General features: G+C 45.4%; 1 protein-coding gene across 2 annotated transcripts in view; it reads left to right on the top strand.

Annotated features, from left to right (window-relative positions):
• QSER1 (glutamine and serine rich 1) overlaps positions 1–21,955 on the top strand; it is a 693,647-nt gene that overhangs the window by 105,785 nt on the left and 565,907 nt on the right. For both annotated transcript variants that reach the window (XM_085648248.1, XM_085648247.1), the window contains exon 2: positions 8,460–8,560. In XM_085648248.1, the coding sequence (XP_085504374.1) occupies positions 8,460–8,560 (101 nt within the window). The remainder of the gene's footprint in view (positions 1–8,459; positions 8,561–21,955) is intronic.

Genomic DNA, 21,955 nt, shown 5'->3' with positions numbered 1-21,955 from the left:
AAAGTCTTTAGCAGTCTTTCTCCTCTCCTTCAGCAGCAAGGCAACCACTGCAGGCCAATCCCCCAGGTCAGGGACAGTTACTCCTCCTACAGCTTTCCCAGTTCCTTCTCCTCCGACAGAGGTTCTTCTTGTTTCAGCAGGATCTAATATCTTGGGAGCAGGGTCCTAATACTTATACCCCTAATACCCCTAATTCCTTTGTTCCTCTGGGGTTGAGGGGCCTTTGCCCAGTCCAAACCAGTTCTTGAGCACTCTGTTGACATGACTCTGCCTTTCTATTCAGGGTGCAGGGCAGAGACATCAGCCGCTCCGCAGGAGGTGGAGCCAGCATTGTGGTAGCAGAGCACAACCCTATTCAGAGCCCAGGTGTACTCCTCCCACCCATCTGACTGCCAATCTTCCTATTCACCACCAGGCTACCTAGCACTGCCCCTCTGGGTTTCCCCAGCCCTGTCACTCACACAACCAGACAGGCAGATACACATCATAGCAGAGGTTGGCTGAAATGGTCCGGCAAGCAAATACCAACTTTCTAAAAGTGGTATTTGCAAACACAGAATATTAAAATAAACTTTACTAAAAGATGTATTTTATTATTCTGAGTTCAGGCATACTAAACTCGAATTTCTACCATGTTCCCTGGGTCTGTTAGGATCATAGGATGTAACAATTCTAACAGCCCATTCTGGCCTATGGAGAACAGGTAGCCTTACAATAGTGAAAAACGAAAATGGCTGTAATTCACTTTTAGGACATGCCACACACATCAGGGCTTGTCCTACCTTATGCTTACAATGCACCCTGCCCTTGGGCCTACCATAGGGGTGACTGATATGAAGTTAAGGGAAGGTTTAAGGACTGGCAAGTGTGTGCACTTACCCAGTCAGCATGACCGTACCAGACTGCACGCAGGTTCTGCAATGGCAGACCTTAGATACATTTTACCAGGCTGCTTCTGTGGGTGGCACAACCAGTGCTGCAAGCCCACCAGCAGCATTTGTATTTACAAGCCCTGGCACTCCTGGTGCACTTTACTGGGGTCTGACAGTAAACCAAATAAGCCAATCATGGAATCCAACCAACATATACATTTTACATAGGGAGAGCATATGCACTTTAGCACTGAACAGCAGTGGTTAAGTGCCCAGAGTCATAGAATAGCCCACAACAGATCAGAAAAAGTACAGGTGGAAGGCGAAAAGTCTAGGGACCATCCGGCCAAAAGGGCCAGGTCCAACAGGAACACAGAAGCAAATGCCAAGAGGTCCTTAACTTCACAGGCCATTTTGGAGGTGTAAAACTATAGCCCAAGATAAAATTAACTCGATTTCCACTTGTGAAACAGAGGCATGGTCCGCCATGGTTAAGTCTTGGATCGGGGAACATTGCAGAGGAAACTTTAGAAATCCCTGCTTCAGATTATGTAGACTTCACCAATTGTAGGCCTCTAAGCAGACTTTATATACCCCATTCACTCTACAACGCTGAAAAAGTGATTGCACAGCCCACCGGATTGATAGCGTCTGAAAGGAATTTATCAATCACAGCAGTAAAACAACCAAGAAATGCCTAGTGGTGCAAGGATATTGACCCTCCTGTCTGACAGGTTCCTTTCTCAATGTTTTCCCCAAGAGCAGAAGACTTAAAACTCACTACTTAGAAGAGAATACTTGGAACTTGGCTGATGAGAATGTCAAGAAAGTCCAGAAAAAGTGGACATAGTCAATAGCATACAATGGATTGAAGCATTTTAAATACATTCACAACAACAACATATCTCATTTTTCTGCAAGGTAGAGAGGAGTGCAGAAACACTTGTCTTGCAAGATTCAATCTGTTGAACTCCCATGAACAAAGGCACAGATGGAATAAAACCGTGCAGATAGAATGCCTCTGCAATAGGAATTCAAGTTTTAGGAATCAATCTGTTTATTGAAAGGAAGAAACATTTGTGAAACACAGCTTTCTGCCTACATCCAGAGGCCGGCAGGGCGAGCATTGTGAGCACTTACACAGCGTTTAAGCCACAACCCGGAGGCTGGCCACGTACCTCTATAGCTAACAAGCTACTAGGAGCGTCTTCCATTTTCCGACGAGTAAAACAAACCAAAACATTTTTTTTTTTTTAAATTGACAAACAGGTGAAACAATCAAGAATGAGGGAGAAGGAATTCAAGTTTTAAAAATCGTTCCTAACCTCTTAGAACACAAATGGTATTAAAAATGCAGAAAAACCTTTCTATAGAAAATGACAAGAAAAACTAATTTGGAAGATAATAAAAGTATCTTGACGAAGTCCCCGGGGGATTATCCAAGTCTACAAAGTGAGGGAATTTGTGACAATCATGCTAAGTGTCCATGTAAGAGGAGAGGATGCAAGATTTGTTTTTTAGCCGCACAATAAAACTGTGCTGATGTTTCAGAAAATATCAATCAGTACAGATGAGGCAATTATTTTTGAAATTCTGAAGTGTGGTGGAAATATATTTTGAATATGATCAAAACGCATCACTACACTAGAAGATGCCATTAGTACCCATTATTGTTTGTGTGCAGTAAAACCATATTTCGGTGCAAATGTAATAGTCATTTTAAATTAAAAAGAGTTGTCTGTTATGGCAGTGCACTACCACACCATACAAACTCCACACTATGCCACTTCACTCTAATCTATTCCTTTCTACTCCATGCTAAGACACTCAATTCCACTCTGACATGCCACTCCACTCTAGCCCCCTTCACTCTAAGAAACTACAACACACCACTCAACACCATGCCACTACACACCAGTTAACCCACTACACTTTACCCCACTCCAGTCTACCCCACTCTATTCCAATCCTTCCCACTCCACTCCAATGACCCCAATCTACCTCACCCCACTTAACTACAATCGACCCTAATCCACTCCTCTCCAATCTACCCCACTCCACCTCACATCAATTTACCCACCGCACTCCACCTCAATCTCCCCACCACATCCGCTCTAATCTCCCGTTCCCTACTGCAAATTCCCCCCCACTCTACCCCTCCCTCTCCAGTCTACCCCACTGAAACCCAAATTGATCCCACTCCAATCTACCCTAATCGCCTCCACTACAATCCAATCTACTCCACTCTACCCCACCCCACTCTACCCCACTCCACTCAATCTAACAAAATCATCCCCACCTCACTTCCATCTACCCCATGCCATCTCAATCTACCACACACCACTCAAATCTACCTCACTCTGCTCCAATCTACCCCACTTCAATCTACCCTAATCCATCCACTCCAGTGTACCCCTATCCAACCTCCTTCGCTCCATTCTACCCGACTCCACCTCAATATACCCCACTACACCCTATCCATTCCAATTTACCCCACTCCACACTCAACAGCTGTTTATCCAGCTCCTCTCCACTCTAATCTACCGCACTCCGCCACAATCTACCCCACTCCAATCCACCAAACTCCAGTCGACCCAATCTACCCCTCTCCACTCTACCCAAATCTACCCTTCTCCACTTCACCCCAATTTACCCCCACTCCAATCTACCCCCACTTCACTCAAATTTACCCCACTCCACTCAAATCTATCCCCACTCTATTCCACTCCAATCCAGTTTACCCCACTGTACCTCAGTCTACTTCGCTCCACCCCACGTCAATATACCAAGCTCACTCAAACCCACCCAATACCCCACTCCAGTCTACCCCACTTCACCCCAGTCTATCCCACTCCAAACCCCCTCTCCAATTCACCCAGTCTAGCCCACTCCACTCTACCCCAGACCACCACACTGCATTCCACACTACCCACTCTACCCCACTCCACTCCAGTCTACCACATGCCACCCAAATCTGCCCTGCTCCAGTCCAATCTAACCCAGTTCACCTCACTCCATCCCACTTCACTCTACCCCATTCTAGTCTACCCCAATATGCTCCACCCAATCTAATCCAATCTATCCCATACCACTCTATCACACTCTACTCCCATCTACCCTACTCCAATCTACTTCACTCTAAACTACCCCATTCCTATCTCTCTCACTCCAATCTACCCTACTCCAATCTACCCCAACACTCCAGTGTACCCTACCATAATCCACCCTATCTATCCCACTCCAATCTACCCCACTCCACTCTTTCTGACTCCATCCTACCCCACTCCGCCCTAATCTACTCCGCTCTACTGCTCTCCACTCCTATCTACCCCACTCCAATCAACTTTACTCCACTCTTCTCCAGTCTACCCCACTTTAATCTACCCCAAAATATTCCACTCCGTCCGTTCTACCCCACTTCAACCAATCTACCCAAATTATATCTAACCCACTCCAATCTGCCACACTAATCTACTCTACTCCCCCACTCCAATCTTCCTCCTTCACTCCAATGTACCCCAATATACTCCAAATGACACCACTCTACCCCGTTGATTTGGTTAATTAGTATGAAATAGTTTGAACATTATAACCTGCTGCTGCATGTGCTATTCCTTCTATTGACCTGCTCTGCTTTTGAAGTGGACTCAAGTTAATTTCTTTTTCAGTAGTTATTTAGAGATGAGTTTTATCTTTAAAAATGCAGCTGCCAAAATAAATTCTCAAGTCATCCTCCTGTTTAGAGTCCCAATCTTGTTTCCCAGGCGTCTTAAACGATACCATGCAGAACCTGTAAATGGGTAATGTGAAATACAGGTTTAATCGGTGGCTGTTAAAATGATTAGTCAGCAAGTTACAATCCCTTTCTTCATGGGTTCTTACAGTTTTCTAGGGTGTGGTTGATCTCAGAATTCAATATTTGTTTTTTTAAAGGTCCTTTTGACTTGAATTAATAAATCTACTTGCGATCTACGATCCTTTATCATTATTTCATTGCTGAAATAACCCTTCATATGCTTGAGGTTAGGAGGGTTCTCTCGTTCTTCCCAGAACTCCCAAAGATTTGGACCGATGAACAGCCAGTGGTTGGGCTACTTCATAGAGTCTTCCAAATTCTCATATGTTGAGTTGTTTGTGTCTGCTCCTCTCTTTTGGGATTCCTAATGCCCCGATGTTTATGTTCTTGAAGTGAAGACTGCTTTAGCAACCTTTTAACAGCACATCTTTATGTTGCCTGCAAAGCAGTCACGTGGGCAACTTCCACTATTTTCTGCAAATACTGTAGAGTAGACTTTCCTCTATGTGGTTGAAGAGTTGACATGATGGCCGCTTGGATCCCCTGATCTCATCTTTAGTTTGTTCATCTTTGAATTCCTGCAACAACTGAGTATGTGGTTTTCACTCCGACTCTTGTGCTTCAAGTTCTATAACGCTCCCCCTGTAGCCAACAACCCTTTCCCTGCTTTATAATCTACGCGAAGAACTTTGGTTTAGAAAGAGAGAAAGAATGAAAAGTGGGAAGCAGATCAGCAATATTGATTATGCAGCCTTACAAGCACCCAGTCTTCCTTGAGTTTATTCTGTGCTGTGCAAAAGGCCGTGTTTCGTTTTTGTTGCAGTTGAAAACTAAAATACCAAATTTATTATACCCTTTCACACAGACCAGGAGTACTCCCCATGCTCATGAACAATGTCACTTCCTGTTTTGGTAGAGTGATTCATAAATTGTATAAACATGAGACAGTTTCTGTAAATTAAATGGGTATTGCGCTCTGAATCGCACAAGTGCCTTACGTCTATTTCATTTGTGGCCCACCACTGTAATTTGTAGACATTACCTAATAATTATTAGCATTTGTCTACTTATTCTTGCCTGTTCACCCAGCCTTTCTAATGCTTACTAACCATGTATATTCTGAATTAATGGAGAATGCATTTTCTGAAATTGAAAAACTGCTGTTTTATTTTTCTTACTCATTTTCCCATGCCTTTAGTGCCATCAATTGGGTTTGCTCCCTTCTAACATTTGGCCTATGTAATCAAGTGGAGTAGCTTTGCTGGTTAACTGTGGAATCAATTCCTGAAAGTAGACCAAGTGTTTGGAATTATTGCTATTGGTGTTAATGTCTAATCGTTATGTTTTGCCATTTGGTGGCATAGTTCAGATATTTACTACATTGGTGTGTCATGCATAGACGCTCAAGACACTTTTGGGCGAATATGACTCTTTATTTTGCATACCATTACTTCGCCACTTTTTACTGCGATGTTTTTACTTTGCAAATACCGTTACTATGCAAGTTTTTAGTTTGCATACCTTTACATTGCAAGTGTTAATGTATGCGCACTAAAAACTTGCCTAGTATTAAAAAAAGACTAATGTAAAAAAATAACACTACACTTAATACAAATACACTACCCTACACATCACAAACTCTAAAACACTACCCAAACCCTCAAACACTACACTGCCCTACACTACTAAAACACCACCCCCTGGACAACCCTTCCCTTCCCCCAGCCCGCTCCCTACACTCAAACACTACACTGCACGCACCCCTGACGCTACCCTAAAACACTGCCCTACACAAACACCATAACACTACCCTAAACCCTAAATCACTACCCCCAGCATGACACTGCCCCTAACCCTATTCCTGTCCCTACTCTCAAACACTACCCTGCACACCCCCGACACTACCCTAAACCACTACCCTACATAAAAACCACAACACTACCCTAAACCCTAAAACACTACCCCCAGCACAACCCTGCCCCTAAGACGGTCCCTACACTGAAACACTACCTTGCACGACCTCCCAACACTACCCTAAAGCACTACCCTACACTAATACCACAACACTACCCTAAAACACTACCCCATCACGACGCTGCCTCTACCCCCAAGACTGTCCCTACACTTAAATACTACCCTGTACGATCCCCCAACACTACCCTAAAACACTACCCTACACTAACAACACTACCCTAAAACACTACCCCAACACGACACTGCCCCTACCCCCATTCCTATCCCTAATCCCAAATACTACCCTTCAAAACCCCAGACACTACCCTAAACCCAAATACACTACTCTACACTACACAACCACACTACCCTTAAACCAAAAAGACTACCCCCTGCATGAATCTCCCCCCTCCTCAAAACCCTTAAATACTACACCGTCCCTCTTACCTCTCTCTCTTCCCTCGGTTCTGGTCTTCTGCGGCTTCCTGCGTTGTCATCCATTTCCACACAACGATATGGATAGCCATTACTTCACAAGCGCTACAACGCATGCGATGTATCAACTTGCGTAGTAAAGGCTACGCGTTGTAACATCGCATGCGTTGTAACGCTTGCGAAAGTAATGGTACGCGGTGTGACAGCCGCGTCCTAATGGTTGTTTACCCTTTCGGGCCTCTGTCTTCCTCACCCCACTTCTCCAGGATCAAGGCTCTATTGAGAATGTGAGCTAAGCTGTGATGGGATACTGTTTCATTATCCACCCACCTTCTGGAAGAAGCTAGAGGGATAACCTCTCTCGTAATTTGCTTGGGTTCGATCCTGGACGTGTTGTATTGTAGTGTTTATATAGCACCTTACAGCTTTGAGAAGGACATGGTAATGTGTGGTGTAGTCAGGCCTATTTGGGAGGAGGTAGGTGACGTCAGTGAGATTAAAAGATGGTCTTCAAATAAGGTGCGGTGAACATAAGCATGAGGTGAGGTGGAGAGTGTAAAAATAGATGCAACAGTGCATACATACCATTTTAGAAGCCATCAGTGTTCTAAAGCGGACAGCCATACAATGCCAAGCATGTGCATAGGTGGAGACCCACAGACTATATGTTTTATGGAGTACACCTAGAAAAGAGAGTCAAACGCTGAATGCACTGTCAACCAGCCCTGGGATATATTGTGCATTGTCCACCTTGAGGGAAACAGTGGCACATACATTTAATGAATTGCAATATAAGGGCCACCCAGAAGCAAACGGAGGCACAATTCTACCTATTAAGACCTGGTATGTAAGGCAGTCCTGTGGGAGAGGAGTTTAAAACATATAGGCATCTACCTAATGCCAGCCTAGTCACATTCCTGCACACTCTGTGTTGCTCCCCCATTTCCCAGATTGTCAGTTGCTTTCCTCGCTCCTTCTTGCACCAGTGCCTTTACATACTAAAATACATCTATACTAAAATAGCTTTTCACACACACACACACACACCATGCCACATATTCCAAGAGCACTTTTACATCAGACGAACATACACACATATATCAACACACATTCCCATGAAACCAACACATCCTAGTATACTTGCTATTACACACACCCACATAGCCATGAACAAACATGTTTTAAATGGAGCAACAACACACACACACAGACACACTCATAGACACTCACAATCTCTCATACATTTGGGTCTCTGGCATTACACTTTGCCCTAGCTATAAACAATTTGCTTTGTCATATGCTTATTTTGTTAACAATTGATAAGCATCCTGTCTTGAAAATGTCAAGTTCAAACACAATCCTGTCCAGTTATTAATATTCCTTTTGTTGCATTTAATTGACAGTTTAAGCTATGGATCAGGTCCCTCAGAAGCAGATCTCCTCCATAGGCAGGCCTATACTGCTGCACAACTACCGGCATATAGTGCCACACACCATCCTACAGGTAAGCTGCTTTATTTATGTAATAATATTGAATTTGTAAAGTCCGTTTGTCAAACCGTTGTAAGATTGATGGAAACACAGTGGATAATAGAAATGTGAGAGAGGACAGAAATTATTATTGTTTTAAGACCTCTAGTCTTTTTTATGTGCGTTCACTAACAGTAAGTGTGTTAAATTGTTTACTTGAAATTTATTGTAATTCTATGTCAGGACCGGAGGCGAGGATTATGCCTTCTTTCTTCACTTTATTCATTACAGCAGCGTGAAAGAACTAACAATACTACGTTTCCCATGAACCATAGGGAAAAAAGTAGTAATTTGTAACAACCAATCAAATAAAGAGAAAGTGTCCAATCAGGGTCTGTAATGCTCCACATAGTCCCTTGTCAGTGTCCTGTTCTCCTCTTTCTTCGCTGCTGCGCAGCCAGTTAAGTTCCCTCATATTTCTTCTCAGGTTTGAGGGGGGCTTGAAACATATTGAATACCATTTCTGTTGTGGTTATTGTCGCCTGTACTGTTATGCGCGTTTGTTTATAGGCGGCGCCGCCGGTAGCGGGGGAGCGCCGAGTTTCCTAGGTTGACTGAAGTATTTTCGTACTAGAATATTTTGACGCGCTGTTGCGAGTTTTGAACGCGTACCGCGTTCCTCTGTGAGTCCGCCGCGGGAGCGGGGGGTTTTCCCTCACTCCTACGCGGTGTTGAGCTGGTGCAGGCTTCGGTCCTCCCGCCGCCTGGGGGCGCGGGAGGCAAGGACTAGCGCGTCGCGTCTCTGGAGTTTTCAAACTGTTTACCAGAGACGCGCGCGCAATGCCCTTACGGAGCCCTGGTGCTGGAGGACGCAGTTTTCACGGTCCGTAGTCGGCGCGCGAGTGATTACAGTTGCTCGCGGCCGTTTTTTCAGTGATAATTAACGCTCGTGCCTTCAGAGAGGCTTACGAGTCTGGTATTTGCGCTTGAGCGCGTTGACGCCTCCTGGGAGGTCCTGTATTGGCCTTTAGGCCTGGTTTTTCAAAGGGGACATTTCCAGCCCAGTTTGTTGTAAGTTTTAAAAGTGTTTGCCAGCTTCTGTCCCCGTAGGGCCAGTCACCCTATATATTTGTGGTTGTACCACGTGCAAACAAAAAATATATACTTTAAACTGACACCCAGTTTGTGAAGACTGCCATTGCGGCATATCTATCAATTATCCCTCCCTTGGTCGTGATGGAGTTTTATGACGACTTCCATTAGGAAGAGGAGGAGGACCCCTTAGCGGACATGCCTTGGGGTGACGCTTTCTATGAGGCGGTGGATACCTCAATTTGCAGGGCAGTGGATCAGGCCATTTCACCCTTAGAGGACAGGCTAACAAGAAAGATAGAGCAAGCGTTCTTGCGCCTGGAACGTAGACCGGTTACCCTACCTGCCCCGTCTCCTGTTTGTCCGGATAACACTGACCCTCCCCCTTCTAAACGCACTTGTGCATCGGGGGTGGATGTAGACGCTTTTGAGCGCCTCAAGCAGGCTTTTATTGATAGTCACCCTGCCAGGGATTCGGGGGTGTCCCCGCTGCCACTCCCTTCCCCGGATTGCCAGGCCCTTCGGGGGATCCGATTCCAGTCCGTCTCGATCATGGCTTCCCTCCCGGCCTTCCCAGGTTCATCAGGATTCTTCTGTGCCCTCAAACCCGCAGCCAAATCCAACTTCAGATATGTTAGATCCCAACAACATTGTGCACACTCTGTCATCGGACTGGGTGCCTGCCGAGAAAGTAGCGACATATGTCGCCGAACATATTAGGAGACCTCTGGAAAAAGAGGCGAGAAATTGCCTGAGAGCTGAATGTCCGCGTCCTTCCCTAGAGAGTAAGGTGGCGCTTACACCGGACATTGACCCTAGAATGTCTACTTTTTTACAGAAATTTATCAGAGATCCAAAGAAGGGAATTGATAGATCTTGGAGGGCCTGCCAAGATAAACTTTTGGATGTCTTAGGTCCAGCCACCAAAATCCTGGACATGGCAGAGGAAGCAAAAGCTTCTTGTTCCATGATTTCTCCCGAGACACTATCCGGCTGGGCTCAGCGGGTAGTTATTTTTCTGGGCAATGCCAACTGCGCCCTTTCTACCGAACGGCGGAGGTCGCTCCTTATCAAAATAGACCCGAAACTTGGCGACCTTGCAGATTCAGAGGCGGGTGCCGTAGCCCAGGGAGGTCTGTTCGGTGAACCCTTCATTAAGGAATTGGGCAAGTTTGTAAACACCTTTACCTCTTTGGATAGGGCCCAGTCCACTATTAAGAAAGTGTTCCCTCGTGTTTTTCGAGGGGCCGCTCGACCGGTCGGCAAAATCACCAAACCGGCCAGAGAGGCCCCGGACAATATCAGGACCAGTCGAAGTTTGGCAACTTCTACCCCACCAGAGGTCGCCGAGGCAAAGGCAGAGGTTTCAGAGGAGGAACATCCAACACAAACTCTGGTGAGTGTTCACCCTTTTTTCCCACAAAATATATGGGGGCGGTTGGCCAGTCATTACGAGGCATGGTTATCCATCACACACGATGCGTGGGTGCTTCAAACAGTGAAGGGGTTCCATATAGAATTTGTCGGAAACCCAGTACAATATGTCCCTCCACGGCCCATTCAGTTTTCAATACACGATGCAGGCCTGGTGGACGAGGAAGTAGCTTTTCTTCTCAACAAAGGTGCTATTTCACGCACGTCATTACATCCGCGCGGGTTTCTCAGCAACATATTTTTGGTCGACAAGACCGACGGGGGCAAACGCCCGGTTATAAACTTAAGCGGCTTCAACGAATGGTTGGTATACCGCCATTTCAAAATGGAAGGGATTCATCTTCTATGAGATGTCTTGCGCCCCCTGGATTGGATGGTCCGCTTGGACCTGAAAGACGCTTATCTAGTAATCCCGATTTTTCCACCGCATCGCCGGTTTCTCCAGTTTGCTTGGCGTCGTCAGGTTTACGAGTTCACAGCTCTCCCTTTCGGGCTCTCTTCAGCTCCCTGGTGTTTCACCAAGGTTCTCAAACCGGTAGTGGAATTTTTGAGAGCGCGAGGCGTCAGACTGATTGTTTATCTGTACGACCTCCTCTTGATGGCGTCCTGCCCACATCTTTTGATGGAGCAACTTCATATGACAGTGACTCTTCTTCAGGATCTCGGCTTTGTGATCAACGAAAAAAATCAGTTTTGCAACCGGCCCAGTCCGTTAACTTCTTGAGGTTTGTCATAGACTCAAACTCCTCTACTCTGAGTTTGCCGGCAAAAAAGCTGACAAAAATTTGCCACGAGTTGCGACGGGTCCTGGCCACTCAGCGGGTGTCACTTCGCCAATTGGCACGTGTAGTGGGGCTTCTCTCGGCTTCCATTCAGGTGATTTTTCCAGGTCCCCTCCATTACAGGGCCCTCCAACGCCTCAAGGCGTACTTTCTGCGCAAACGATATCCGTACTCCCACAAGGTCAACTTGTCTGACGAAGCACTGAGCGAAATTCAATGGTGGTTAACCCACATGGAGGCGTGGAACTGAAGAGCAATCTTCAGGGCTGTTCCGGATCTGGTTATAGAATCCGACGCGAGCAGGCTTGGTTGGGGCGCTCGTTGCGGAAACCTTTCCACGGGGGGCTTGTGGTCTCCAGAAGAACAGAAATTACATATAAATTGTCTCGAGCTTCTGGCAGGCTCGTTTGCCGTAAGATGTTGGACGAGAGATTCCGTGCAGTCGTGTGTGCTCCTAAAAATGGACAATGTGTCAGCGGTCCGTTACATCAACCACTTGGGAGGCACCAAGTCGAAGGCACTATCAGATGTAGCGGCGAGTTTCTGGCAGTATTGCCTAGACAGTCACGTGTCTGTCACGGTGGAATATCTTCCGGGCCGCGACAATGTGGAGGCAGACTTCCAGTCCCGATACTTCCGCGACTACAGTCTTTGGAAACTGGACCGCTCGGTGTTTGTTTACCTCAACGACCTTTGAGGTCCTTTTACAGTGGACCTGTTTGCGTTCCGCCTAGACCACCAGCTCCCGAAGTTTTTCAGTTGAAGACCCGATCCTCGGGCGATGGCCACGGATGCGTTTCTCCAAGATTGGAGCAAGGAACTGGGCTATGCGTTCCCTCCCTTCGCGATGATCACCCGATCCACAGCTCAGGTCCGCAGGCAACAAGCGGATTTAGTCTTAATCACCCCTCTGTGGAGGTCTCAAGTGTGGTTTCCAGTTCTTCTGGAACTTTCCTGGGATTTTCCAATCCTACTCCCCCGTCTCCCTCTTCTTCTCCGGGGCCCAGACGGCTCTCTCCATCCTCTGATAGCCACGAACTCGTTGAATCTCATGGCGTGGAGGATTTCAGGGGTAGATGGCAAACCCCGGGACTTTCGCGAACGGCTGAGGAGCTCATCTCCAAGGCTTGGGCAGACAGTACAGTTAAAAGGTACAAGTCCGCATGGGGCAGATGGTCCCGTTGGTGTATGCGAAGGGGTTTCGATCCCTTGGTCGCGGATGTGGTCCATGTTGTGAATTTCTTGACGCGACTTGCGTCGGATGGAATGGCCTACCGGTCAATTAACACTTTCAGGTCGGCCATCTCTTCAGGCCATATGCCGGTGGCAGGTTTACCGGTGGGGGAGCACCCGTTGGTCTGCAGACTCTTGAGAGGCATTCGCCTCTCCTTGGCGCCGGAACCACGGTATTCGGCTTTATGGGATGTCAATCAAGTTTTGAATCTTTTCCTTTCATGGCAACCCAACAGGTTTCTATCCCGTAAGGAGTTGTCGGCAAAGCTTGCAATGCTCCTATGCCTAGTGTCGTGCCGTCGGGTGTCGGACGTCCGGGCTCTAGATATTTCTGGTCGAATGTTCACCCCTGATGGAGTGACCTTTACCCTTTTGCACCGTACTAAGTGCCACACGAGGGTTATTTCTTACCCGGAATTCCCGGTCTCTCCTAAACTTTGTGTTGTGCGCTGTCTCAAGGCGTACGAGGAAATGACGGAGGAATACCGTCCTCCGGGAGAGCGTCAGCTTCTCATTGCGCTCTGCAAACCATTCAAAGCTGTTTCCTCACCCACCATTGCTAGATGGGTTCGTTGGGTGATGTCGGAAGCAGGCATTAGCCTCAGACTGTTTGGTGCGCATTCTGCAAGAGGAGCTATGGCATCGAAAGCCTTCGGTTTGGGTGCCCGCTTGGAGGATATCCTTAATGCGGCGGATTGGTCCTCAGGTTCCACCTTCAAGCGTTTTTACTTCAAGCCAATTCTGAATATGGCTCATCTGGTCGTGGGCAAGCTTTAAACAAGCATAATCCTCGCCTCCGGTCCTGACATAGAATGAAAAATTTCCTAGCTAACGTAACGGAAAGTTTCAATTCTATTAAGGACTCGGAGGCGAGGATTATCCCACCCTATGCTCTTGAAAGAGACCCTCCCCGTATGGAAGTAAGTAAAAATTTTCGCTTTGGGTCCTCCTGTTGTGTAGGCTATCGGGGATGGCAACTCTTGGTAATGGCTGTAATGATGCAATTTCTCGCTGAATATGTTTCCTAGACGCTGATTTCTAGGGTTGTACTTTCCTCTGGTAATGCTCCTTCGTTTGTTGCAGGTTCGAATACCCACAAACAGGATTCCTAAAGATGAGGATTGGGCTGTCTTCGCGCTCCGAAAGAGGAGAACAGGACACTGACAAGGGACTATGTGGAGCATTACAGACCCTGATTGGACACTTTCTCTTAATTTGATTGGTTGTTACAAATGACTACTTTTTTCCCTATGGTTCATGGGAAACGTAGTATTGTTAGTTCTTTCACGCTGCTGTAATGAATAAAGTGAAGAAGGAAGGCATAATCCTCGCCTCTGAGTCCTTAATAGAATTGAAACTTTCCGTTACGTTAGCTAGGAAATTTTTCATTATGTTATGTATAATCATAGGATATTTCTGAGCTTTGAGTGAGAAAGTCTAAGGGTGTTAGCTGTTCCAAAGAATGCTCAGCCTCATTCAGATAGGAGACATCTTTTACCATGCACTGTTTCCCAAGCATGCCATTGCCACACATCCTTCACCACACAGACGCCTTTACCATGCATGGCAAGTATAAGTAAGGCGTATATATATCTATATATTGATATCTATAGCGATAGCTATATTGATTTCTATATAGATTTCTATATAGATATCGATATATATATCTATATGGATATAGATATCGATATCTATATAGATATATATCTATATATAGATATAGTTCTTTCTATATATTACCTACTGGCGGTCGCCAGTAGGTAGTTATAGTTAGGACCACGTTTCCATAGGAAATCCGCAACATTCTATTTTGAATAACTTTGGCGCCGGTCGACGAATCCTCGCGAATTTTTCAAAATAGGTGGGGCGCTACGCTCCGCTCCTACCCTGAAAGTCTCGGGGGGGGATTCGTCAAGCGGGTGCTGAGATAAAAGGGGGGTCCCAAAACGCGTTTTTCCCATGCATTTTTCCATAGGACCTTTAGACAGGGCTACAGCCCGAACGGCTGAACAGAATTACTAGAAATTTGGCAGAGAGGTAGTCCTCAGGTCAAGGAAGTGCCTTTTGTAGGTTTGGTGTAAATCTGTTCAGTAGATTCTGAGAAAATAGCCTTTAAATCAATATATATATCTGAGCCAGCTTACGGTGCGCTTACGGTACGCTTACCGTACGCGTACGGTGGCGTGCGCGAGCGCGATTCTGATTGGCTCTTAGTAAACATTCGAATCGGCCGAAACCAGGAAGCGGCGGCCGCCATTTTCTCTCTCGCACTGAGAGTGATTTCTAAAATATAAAGCCCAAAAACATGTAAAGGGGCTGTTTAGACAGCTCCCACACACATAGCCATGTTGAGGGAGTCCCCAAAGATCCCCCAAGGCCAAAAACGGAATTTTTATTTTTTCGGTAATTTCGCCGATTACGCTTACCGTACGCGTACTATAAAAAATTTAAAAATTATCCACACTCTCTCCACCCCGTGTGCAATTGGTGCCCGCAGTGCACCAATTGTGCATGGCTTATTAGCGATTGAGATAAACTAAAATATTAAAAAAAAAATAATAAAAAAAAAATTATCCACACTCTCTCCACCCCGTGTGCAAATGGTGCCCGAAGGGCACCATTTGTGCATGGCTTATAAAATATACGAAAAATTAAAATATTACCTTTCAAAACGAAGTGCATCATATGTCCTCCATGTGCGCACGGTGCGCGAAGTGCATCGTGCGTACATAGCCCATCTAGCGTAAAGTAACTTAGCATTTAAAAAAACGTACAAATTCACTGAAAAAACCATAGGTTTCACACACGTTATAGTTAGGAATTAGCATTTAAAAAACCTTGCAAATTCACTGAAAAAACCATAGGTTTCACACATGTTATAGTTAGCGGAAATTTTACTGATAAAAAACCAATGAAATTCCCCCGTTATAGTTAGTGCAGGCAACTATAACTCACGCAACCGCAATCTTCTGCTGATGACATATGTGTCTTTATGAAAAAAAAATATTTGTAATATATGTATAGCTAAAAATTTATGGAAGAAGACATGGGCAAATAAGTGTCTAAATACAGTATTAGCATCAGCAGAGGATTGCGGTTGCGTGAGTTATAGTTGCCTGCACGAACTATAACGGGGGAATTTCATTGGTTTTTTATCAGTAAAATTTCCGCTAACTATAACATGTGTGAAACCTATGGTTTTTTCAGTGAATATATATATATATACACACATTATATTCACTGAAAAAACGTAGGTTTCACACATGTTATAGTTAGCTGGACATTTCACTTGTAAAAAAACAATGAAATTCCCCCGTTATAGTTAGTTCAGCTAACTATAACTCGCATGCCCGCAATCCACTGCTGATGACGTCACATATTACATCACTCATGACATAGTCAGTGACATCACTGATGACATCATCCATTGAGTATGTGTTTCTGAACAATTTTAATATGTTTAATATATATAGGGAAAGGCCTGTTGAAGAATGAGTGGGTGTACAAGTTTGTAAATGGATGATTTTCTGTGGTGCGTAACTGACTCTATAAGTGAGTCATTAAATGTATCTTACTTCAGACTAGTGACTAAACTGTGTAAATGTTTGTATGTGTCTGTATGTTGGTGTATAAGTGGCGGCATGGTTTTGTGAATACCTATATAAGTGTCTATATGAGTTATTGATTGCTTGTCTCAGTATCTGTATGGGTTCCTGAGTGTTTGTGTGGGTAGGGTGTGTGTGACTATGCATAGATGTGTGAGTGGGTGATTCTATGGGTGCATGCTTTTAAGAGTGCATCTGTGATGGACTGTATGGTTGAGTGAGTGTATGTATGGGTGTGTTAGGGATTGAATGTATATCTCAGTGGTACATTTGTGACTAACTACATATGTGAAAGGCAGTATATATGCGTGTAAGAGTATATAAGTGGGTAGATGTGAGAGTGTGTCATTGTGAGAGTGACTGTATGGATGAGTGTGTGCTTGTATCAATGATTCTATAAGAGCGTAAGAATGTGATACTATTTTTATGAGTAAGTGAACTTGAGTGTGTGGAGTGGTGTGGCTCTGTCATGACCCACAGGAGGGGGCGCCACAGAGCAGGGACATGAGGGGGCTCCACAAAGCAAGTACATGTTGATCTGTACGAATGGGGCACGTAGAACTACATCTCCCATAATGCATAGGGGAGAATTCACCTTTTCTATATAAGCCTCGCCCCCATAATCACCAGTGCTTGTCACTCGAGAATTCATCCGAATTACGTAGAACCGAGCCCGTCCCAAAGCTTCACCCTGCATCCCAAGGCTACACCCTGCATCCCCGTTGGGAAAAGAATCAAAGAGCAACTTCGAAGACCCAGCCTGTCCGTCAATTCCGCAACCCATACAACGGGCTTTTTTGAATTTGGCGCGCTGCGCGCGCAACCTCCTGATTCCGCTCACACGGCAGCCGCTGGGGCCGAAAGGCGGAAGAAACACCGCTATCCCGATTCCCGAGCGCGACCAAACCTGGTAGTCGGCTCGTGAGAATCTTGCCCCTTATGGACCTGAGTACCGGTTAGGTACAGAAAACCCCTGAGAAGGATTTATTGTTTGAAGGAGACTTTATTCCGCTGTAACCGCTTTCAAAACAAGCGGAGACTCCACGCTGAGACTAATCAGCGTTCTTGCCACACCAGAGAGACGAGAAGCTTCAAGAGAAATAACGCCGCTTGGGTTTCCAGGAAGGGTCACGAGACTTCTTCTCTTTTGTTGCCAGAAGTACAGGGACCAGCGCTTCTGTTAACGCACGTTTTTGTTGACCATAGACCACAGACACCAGGAAGGTGAAAGTTCTTGGATTGCCCTGTCACAGTTAGGATCTAACACAAGCGCTTTCAGCTTGAGCGAAAACAGTTGGATCTCGGCGGATTGATAAGTATCAGTCTAAGTTTATAGTTCAAGACTGTGTACTATTGCTATTGATTGTTGCTTACACCTACTCCTGATAGTTGATGACCTACCCTGTTATCCTTCACATCAGAATTACACACACACCTGTAAGTGAACGGCGCATTCAGAGAAAAAGGGGAGGAGGGGTTTGACTGTGCATTAGTAAGTACTGACGTATGTTTCCTGTGTTTTCTTACAGGGCACTGGGGTGGAGTGTAGGAGAGAAGGGTCATCACTGTAATCGTCATTCCTTTACCACATCGGAAGACAACACTACTTTTTGTTTCCTTTGTCCCTTTTTTCCCTTTCCCCGATAAGGGTGTCATCTGTGTCGTGAGATATTGGCCACGCACTGGTGTTACCTCTTAGGCGAAAGGGTTACTGCGCATCTCATCGTTCCCGCTGTACCCGGCTTCCAGGTTAGTGGCACTCTATCTATACTACAGAGCGTGACAGGCTCACTGTTTAGAGGCGGCAGACCCGGAAGCAGAGGTCAGTCAGGGACCAGGGTTCGATTCCCGACGCGGCAGGGTCTTGGGCCAAGGTCAGCGGACTCGATAATTCCCGCCTCGGTGCCTACTCTAATCATGGATCACACTCAGCAACTCTGGGCAATAGCTTGTTTAATCTCCACTAACGGCCCCATCAGCGCCAGGGATGCTTGGTCTTCACCTTGGAGATGCCCAGTAAGGGACCATCTCACAGGGAAAGCCAGGATGGGTTCCCCAGCAGTACACAGCGCCGGGACACTCTGCTTGAGTAGCTGAGCGCTCAATAAAACACCAGATAACATAACATAACATAACCGCATAGGTGAGTAAATGGGAGTGTGATTATTTGCATGACTGAGTAGGTGTGAGAGTACCTCTATGGATGATTGGTAGTGTGTGAGTGTCTATATAGGTGTATAAATGCATATGATAGTTTTGTATGGAGTGACTGTAAGTATGAGTGACTGTACAGGTGAATGAGTGGAGGTGTATGTAGACCTAAGAGTTAATAAGTGGGTATGTAGTTATTGGTATTGCAGTATGTATGGTTTTGAGAATGGAACTCTTAAATTATGAGTCGGTGTATCAAAGGTTATATTAGGGTGTGAGAAAATGTGGTAATTTATCACATGGATGATGTCATCAGTGATGTCATTTGAGATGTCATCAGTGAGGTCATGAGTGATGTCACTGACCATGTCATGAGTGATGTAATATGTGACGTCATCAGCAGTGGATTGCGGGCGCGCAAGTTATAGTTAGCTGAACTAACTATAACGGGGGAATTTCATTGGTTTTTTTACAAGTGAAATGCCCAGCTAACTATAACATGTGTGAAACCTATGGTTTTTTCAGTGAATATATATATATTCACTGAAAAACCACAGGTTTCAGGTACGTTATAGTTCGAAATTGGCATTTAAAAAAAACATAGAAATTTACAGAAGAAACAAGAGTTACTGGGACATTATAGTTATTTAAAAAATAAAGCCCCGGGCAGGTGGCAGTCCCTGGAGGCTACAGGAGCCCCTGCATGTATTTTGATCATTGCCCCCGGGACCTGGCCCACCCGTGGGGCATAATTATACAAAGCGCGGGAGGCCTCGCTTTTTTTTTTTTTTTTTTAATTTCGTCCGGATTCACAGATCCAACACAAATCCCGCTGAATTTTTTTACAAAAAATGCTTTTTTTGCCTCCTGAGCAGGATTAGGGCGGTCAGGGTGTGTCTACCCTGCCCCCTTTTCTTGATTTGTAACCTTTTTTTGACCTTTGTCAACCGAGTCACAAGATGGTTACCAAAACTTCCTGGTTTGAAGTCAATCCGATCTCAGGCACGAGATCGGGAGGGTTTGCGGATCCTTTGCGGCCATATTTGTGTATCTAAAAAATGTTTACATTTCTCAGGAACTAATTAACGGATTTACACCATTTAAAAAATGAGTGCACTCTTGACCAAGAGCTACCTGTCAGCTAAATTTGGTGTAATTCCGTTTAGCAGTTTGGGCTATAGCTGCGTCAGCAGTTTCCTATGGAAATTAACAGGGAGAAAAAGTGGTTTGGGACCACTGCTTCACGCATCACCCCAAAAGTTTCAAGACAGCAGCTAAAGTGAGTATGCCATTAGTTTTGAAAATTTCGTGAAGATTCGTCAAATGGCACCAAAGATATTGGCAAAAGAAAAAAAAAACGCTTTTTGAACCGAAACAAGGTCCTAACTATAACTACCTACTGGTGACTGATTGATATATCAATCTCCACATGAAGCTGCTCAAACAGAGAAGTGCCACACACAATGTTCCTTTTGCCATCTTTATTCAGGAGGCTGCAGCAAAACCCAGCGCACTTCGTACAGCATCATAACTTCAAAGCCTGTTTGCCAAACGCGTTACTGGAGTGATTCTCCCTTGGTCACTGGCGGGCTTGTGGAGGAAGAACCAGCTGTATTTCATTTTTTATCGGCACTTGAGTAAGTTGTCCCACTACAGACAGTGTAGGTCCGGTTGCTTCCGGATAAAGCACCACAAGGAACGACATCGCCAGTTCAGTGAAGCACGAGTAAAGCAGCAAAAACGGCGTTTCTAAGCGCATGCAACCCGAAGGTATTTTATTGAAGGAAATTTGGGGACAGCTGCCACCACTAAGGCTTACTGCATACTGGTTCATGGAACTCCATGAACCAGTATGCAATGCGTACACACGTCCCTAAGGGCGGGACTATTTACTCAAGTGCCAATTAAAAAATGAAATACAGCTGGTCCTTCCTCCACAAGCGTGCCCGTGACCAAGGGAGAATCACTCCAGAAACGCGTTTGGCAAACAGGCTTTGAAGTTATGATGCTGTACGAAGTGTGCTGGGTTTTGCTGCAGCCTCCTGAATAAAGATGGCAAAAGGAACGTCGTGTATGGCACTTCTCTGTTTGAGCAGCTTCATGTGGATATATATATATATATATATCACAGAGATTTAAAAGCCGGAATGAATTTGTTGGCTTGCCTTAATCAATAAATAAAAGGGTTTTTCTACAGCAGTCGAGTGCGGCCAGGAATGCTTTGGGCAATTGGGGATCAACATTTTGACGCGGCAGCCCGGCCGCGCTGGACTGGAGTATTTCATAATACATTCACTGCATCATCAAGAAAAAACATTGAAATGCCATTGGTATCTCCATTTTGTTCAACATTGTTAACATTTCCAATTCCACTGCCTCCAAACCCCGTGAGTCGATTCCTGCTTCTGCATGTCAATGTGATATGCGTGTACCCTTTAGGGGTCGCTGCTCAGTGGTGCGTGTAGGCTATATATTTGAGGGTCAGGGGAGTAAGATCTAGGAAGGGACGCTAATTTTATGATGCGGCCCATTCTATTTCCTCCGCGCTCAGGCGATGGAGGTCGTGAGGGCAGTGCCGTTGCAGCATCTAGGTCCATTGCAATTAAGTCATTGAGTAGCCCTTCCTAGACCCTGGCCGTGTCTAGTTTGCCTATGCATTACCTGCAGGCTTTAGGATATTTAAACACGACCACCCACTAAAAAAGGACAGAGGCCTTGCAGTAATATTCAGAGATCCTCTTAGAACTGCTTTTTTCTTTGTGGCAAATTTGAATGAGCTGATTTTAATTTTTTGGGGTCAAAATTCTTTTTATTGAGCATCAAAAGCCAAGATGTCAGCATGAACACAATAGGGCGTGTAGGGCCCGGGGTCTCAAAACATTTGTCTAGTTGAAGTTCAATTTCATACATCCCCTAGTCCATACAACCCCACACAGAGGATGTGGTCCACCGGCTAGACTGCCGACTTTGGTGCTGGAAACCAGGGTTCGAGCCTCGGGGTCACGTCCTCATCCTGTGATTCTGGGCAAATCACTTAATCTCCCCGTGCCTTAATGTGTAATGTAAATACGGTGCTCATGTAAAGCGCTCCAATACTTTCGGGTCGAGTTCGTGCTATATAAATATGCAAAA

This window comes from Triturus cristatus, chromosome 3_2, assembly GCF_964204655.1.
Source record: "Triturus cristatus chromosome 3_2, aTriCri1.1, whole genome shotgun sequence".
Lineage (NCBI taxonomy): Eukaryota > Metazoa > Chordata > Amphibia > Caudata > Salamandridae > Triturus > Triturus cristatus.
This window is presented reverse-complemented; position numbering and strand designations above follow the sequence as displayed.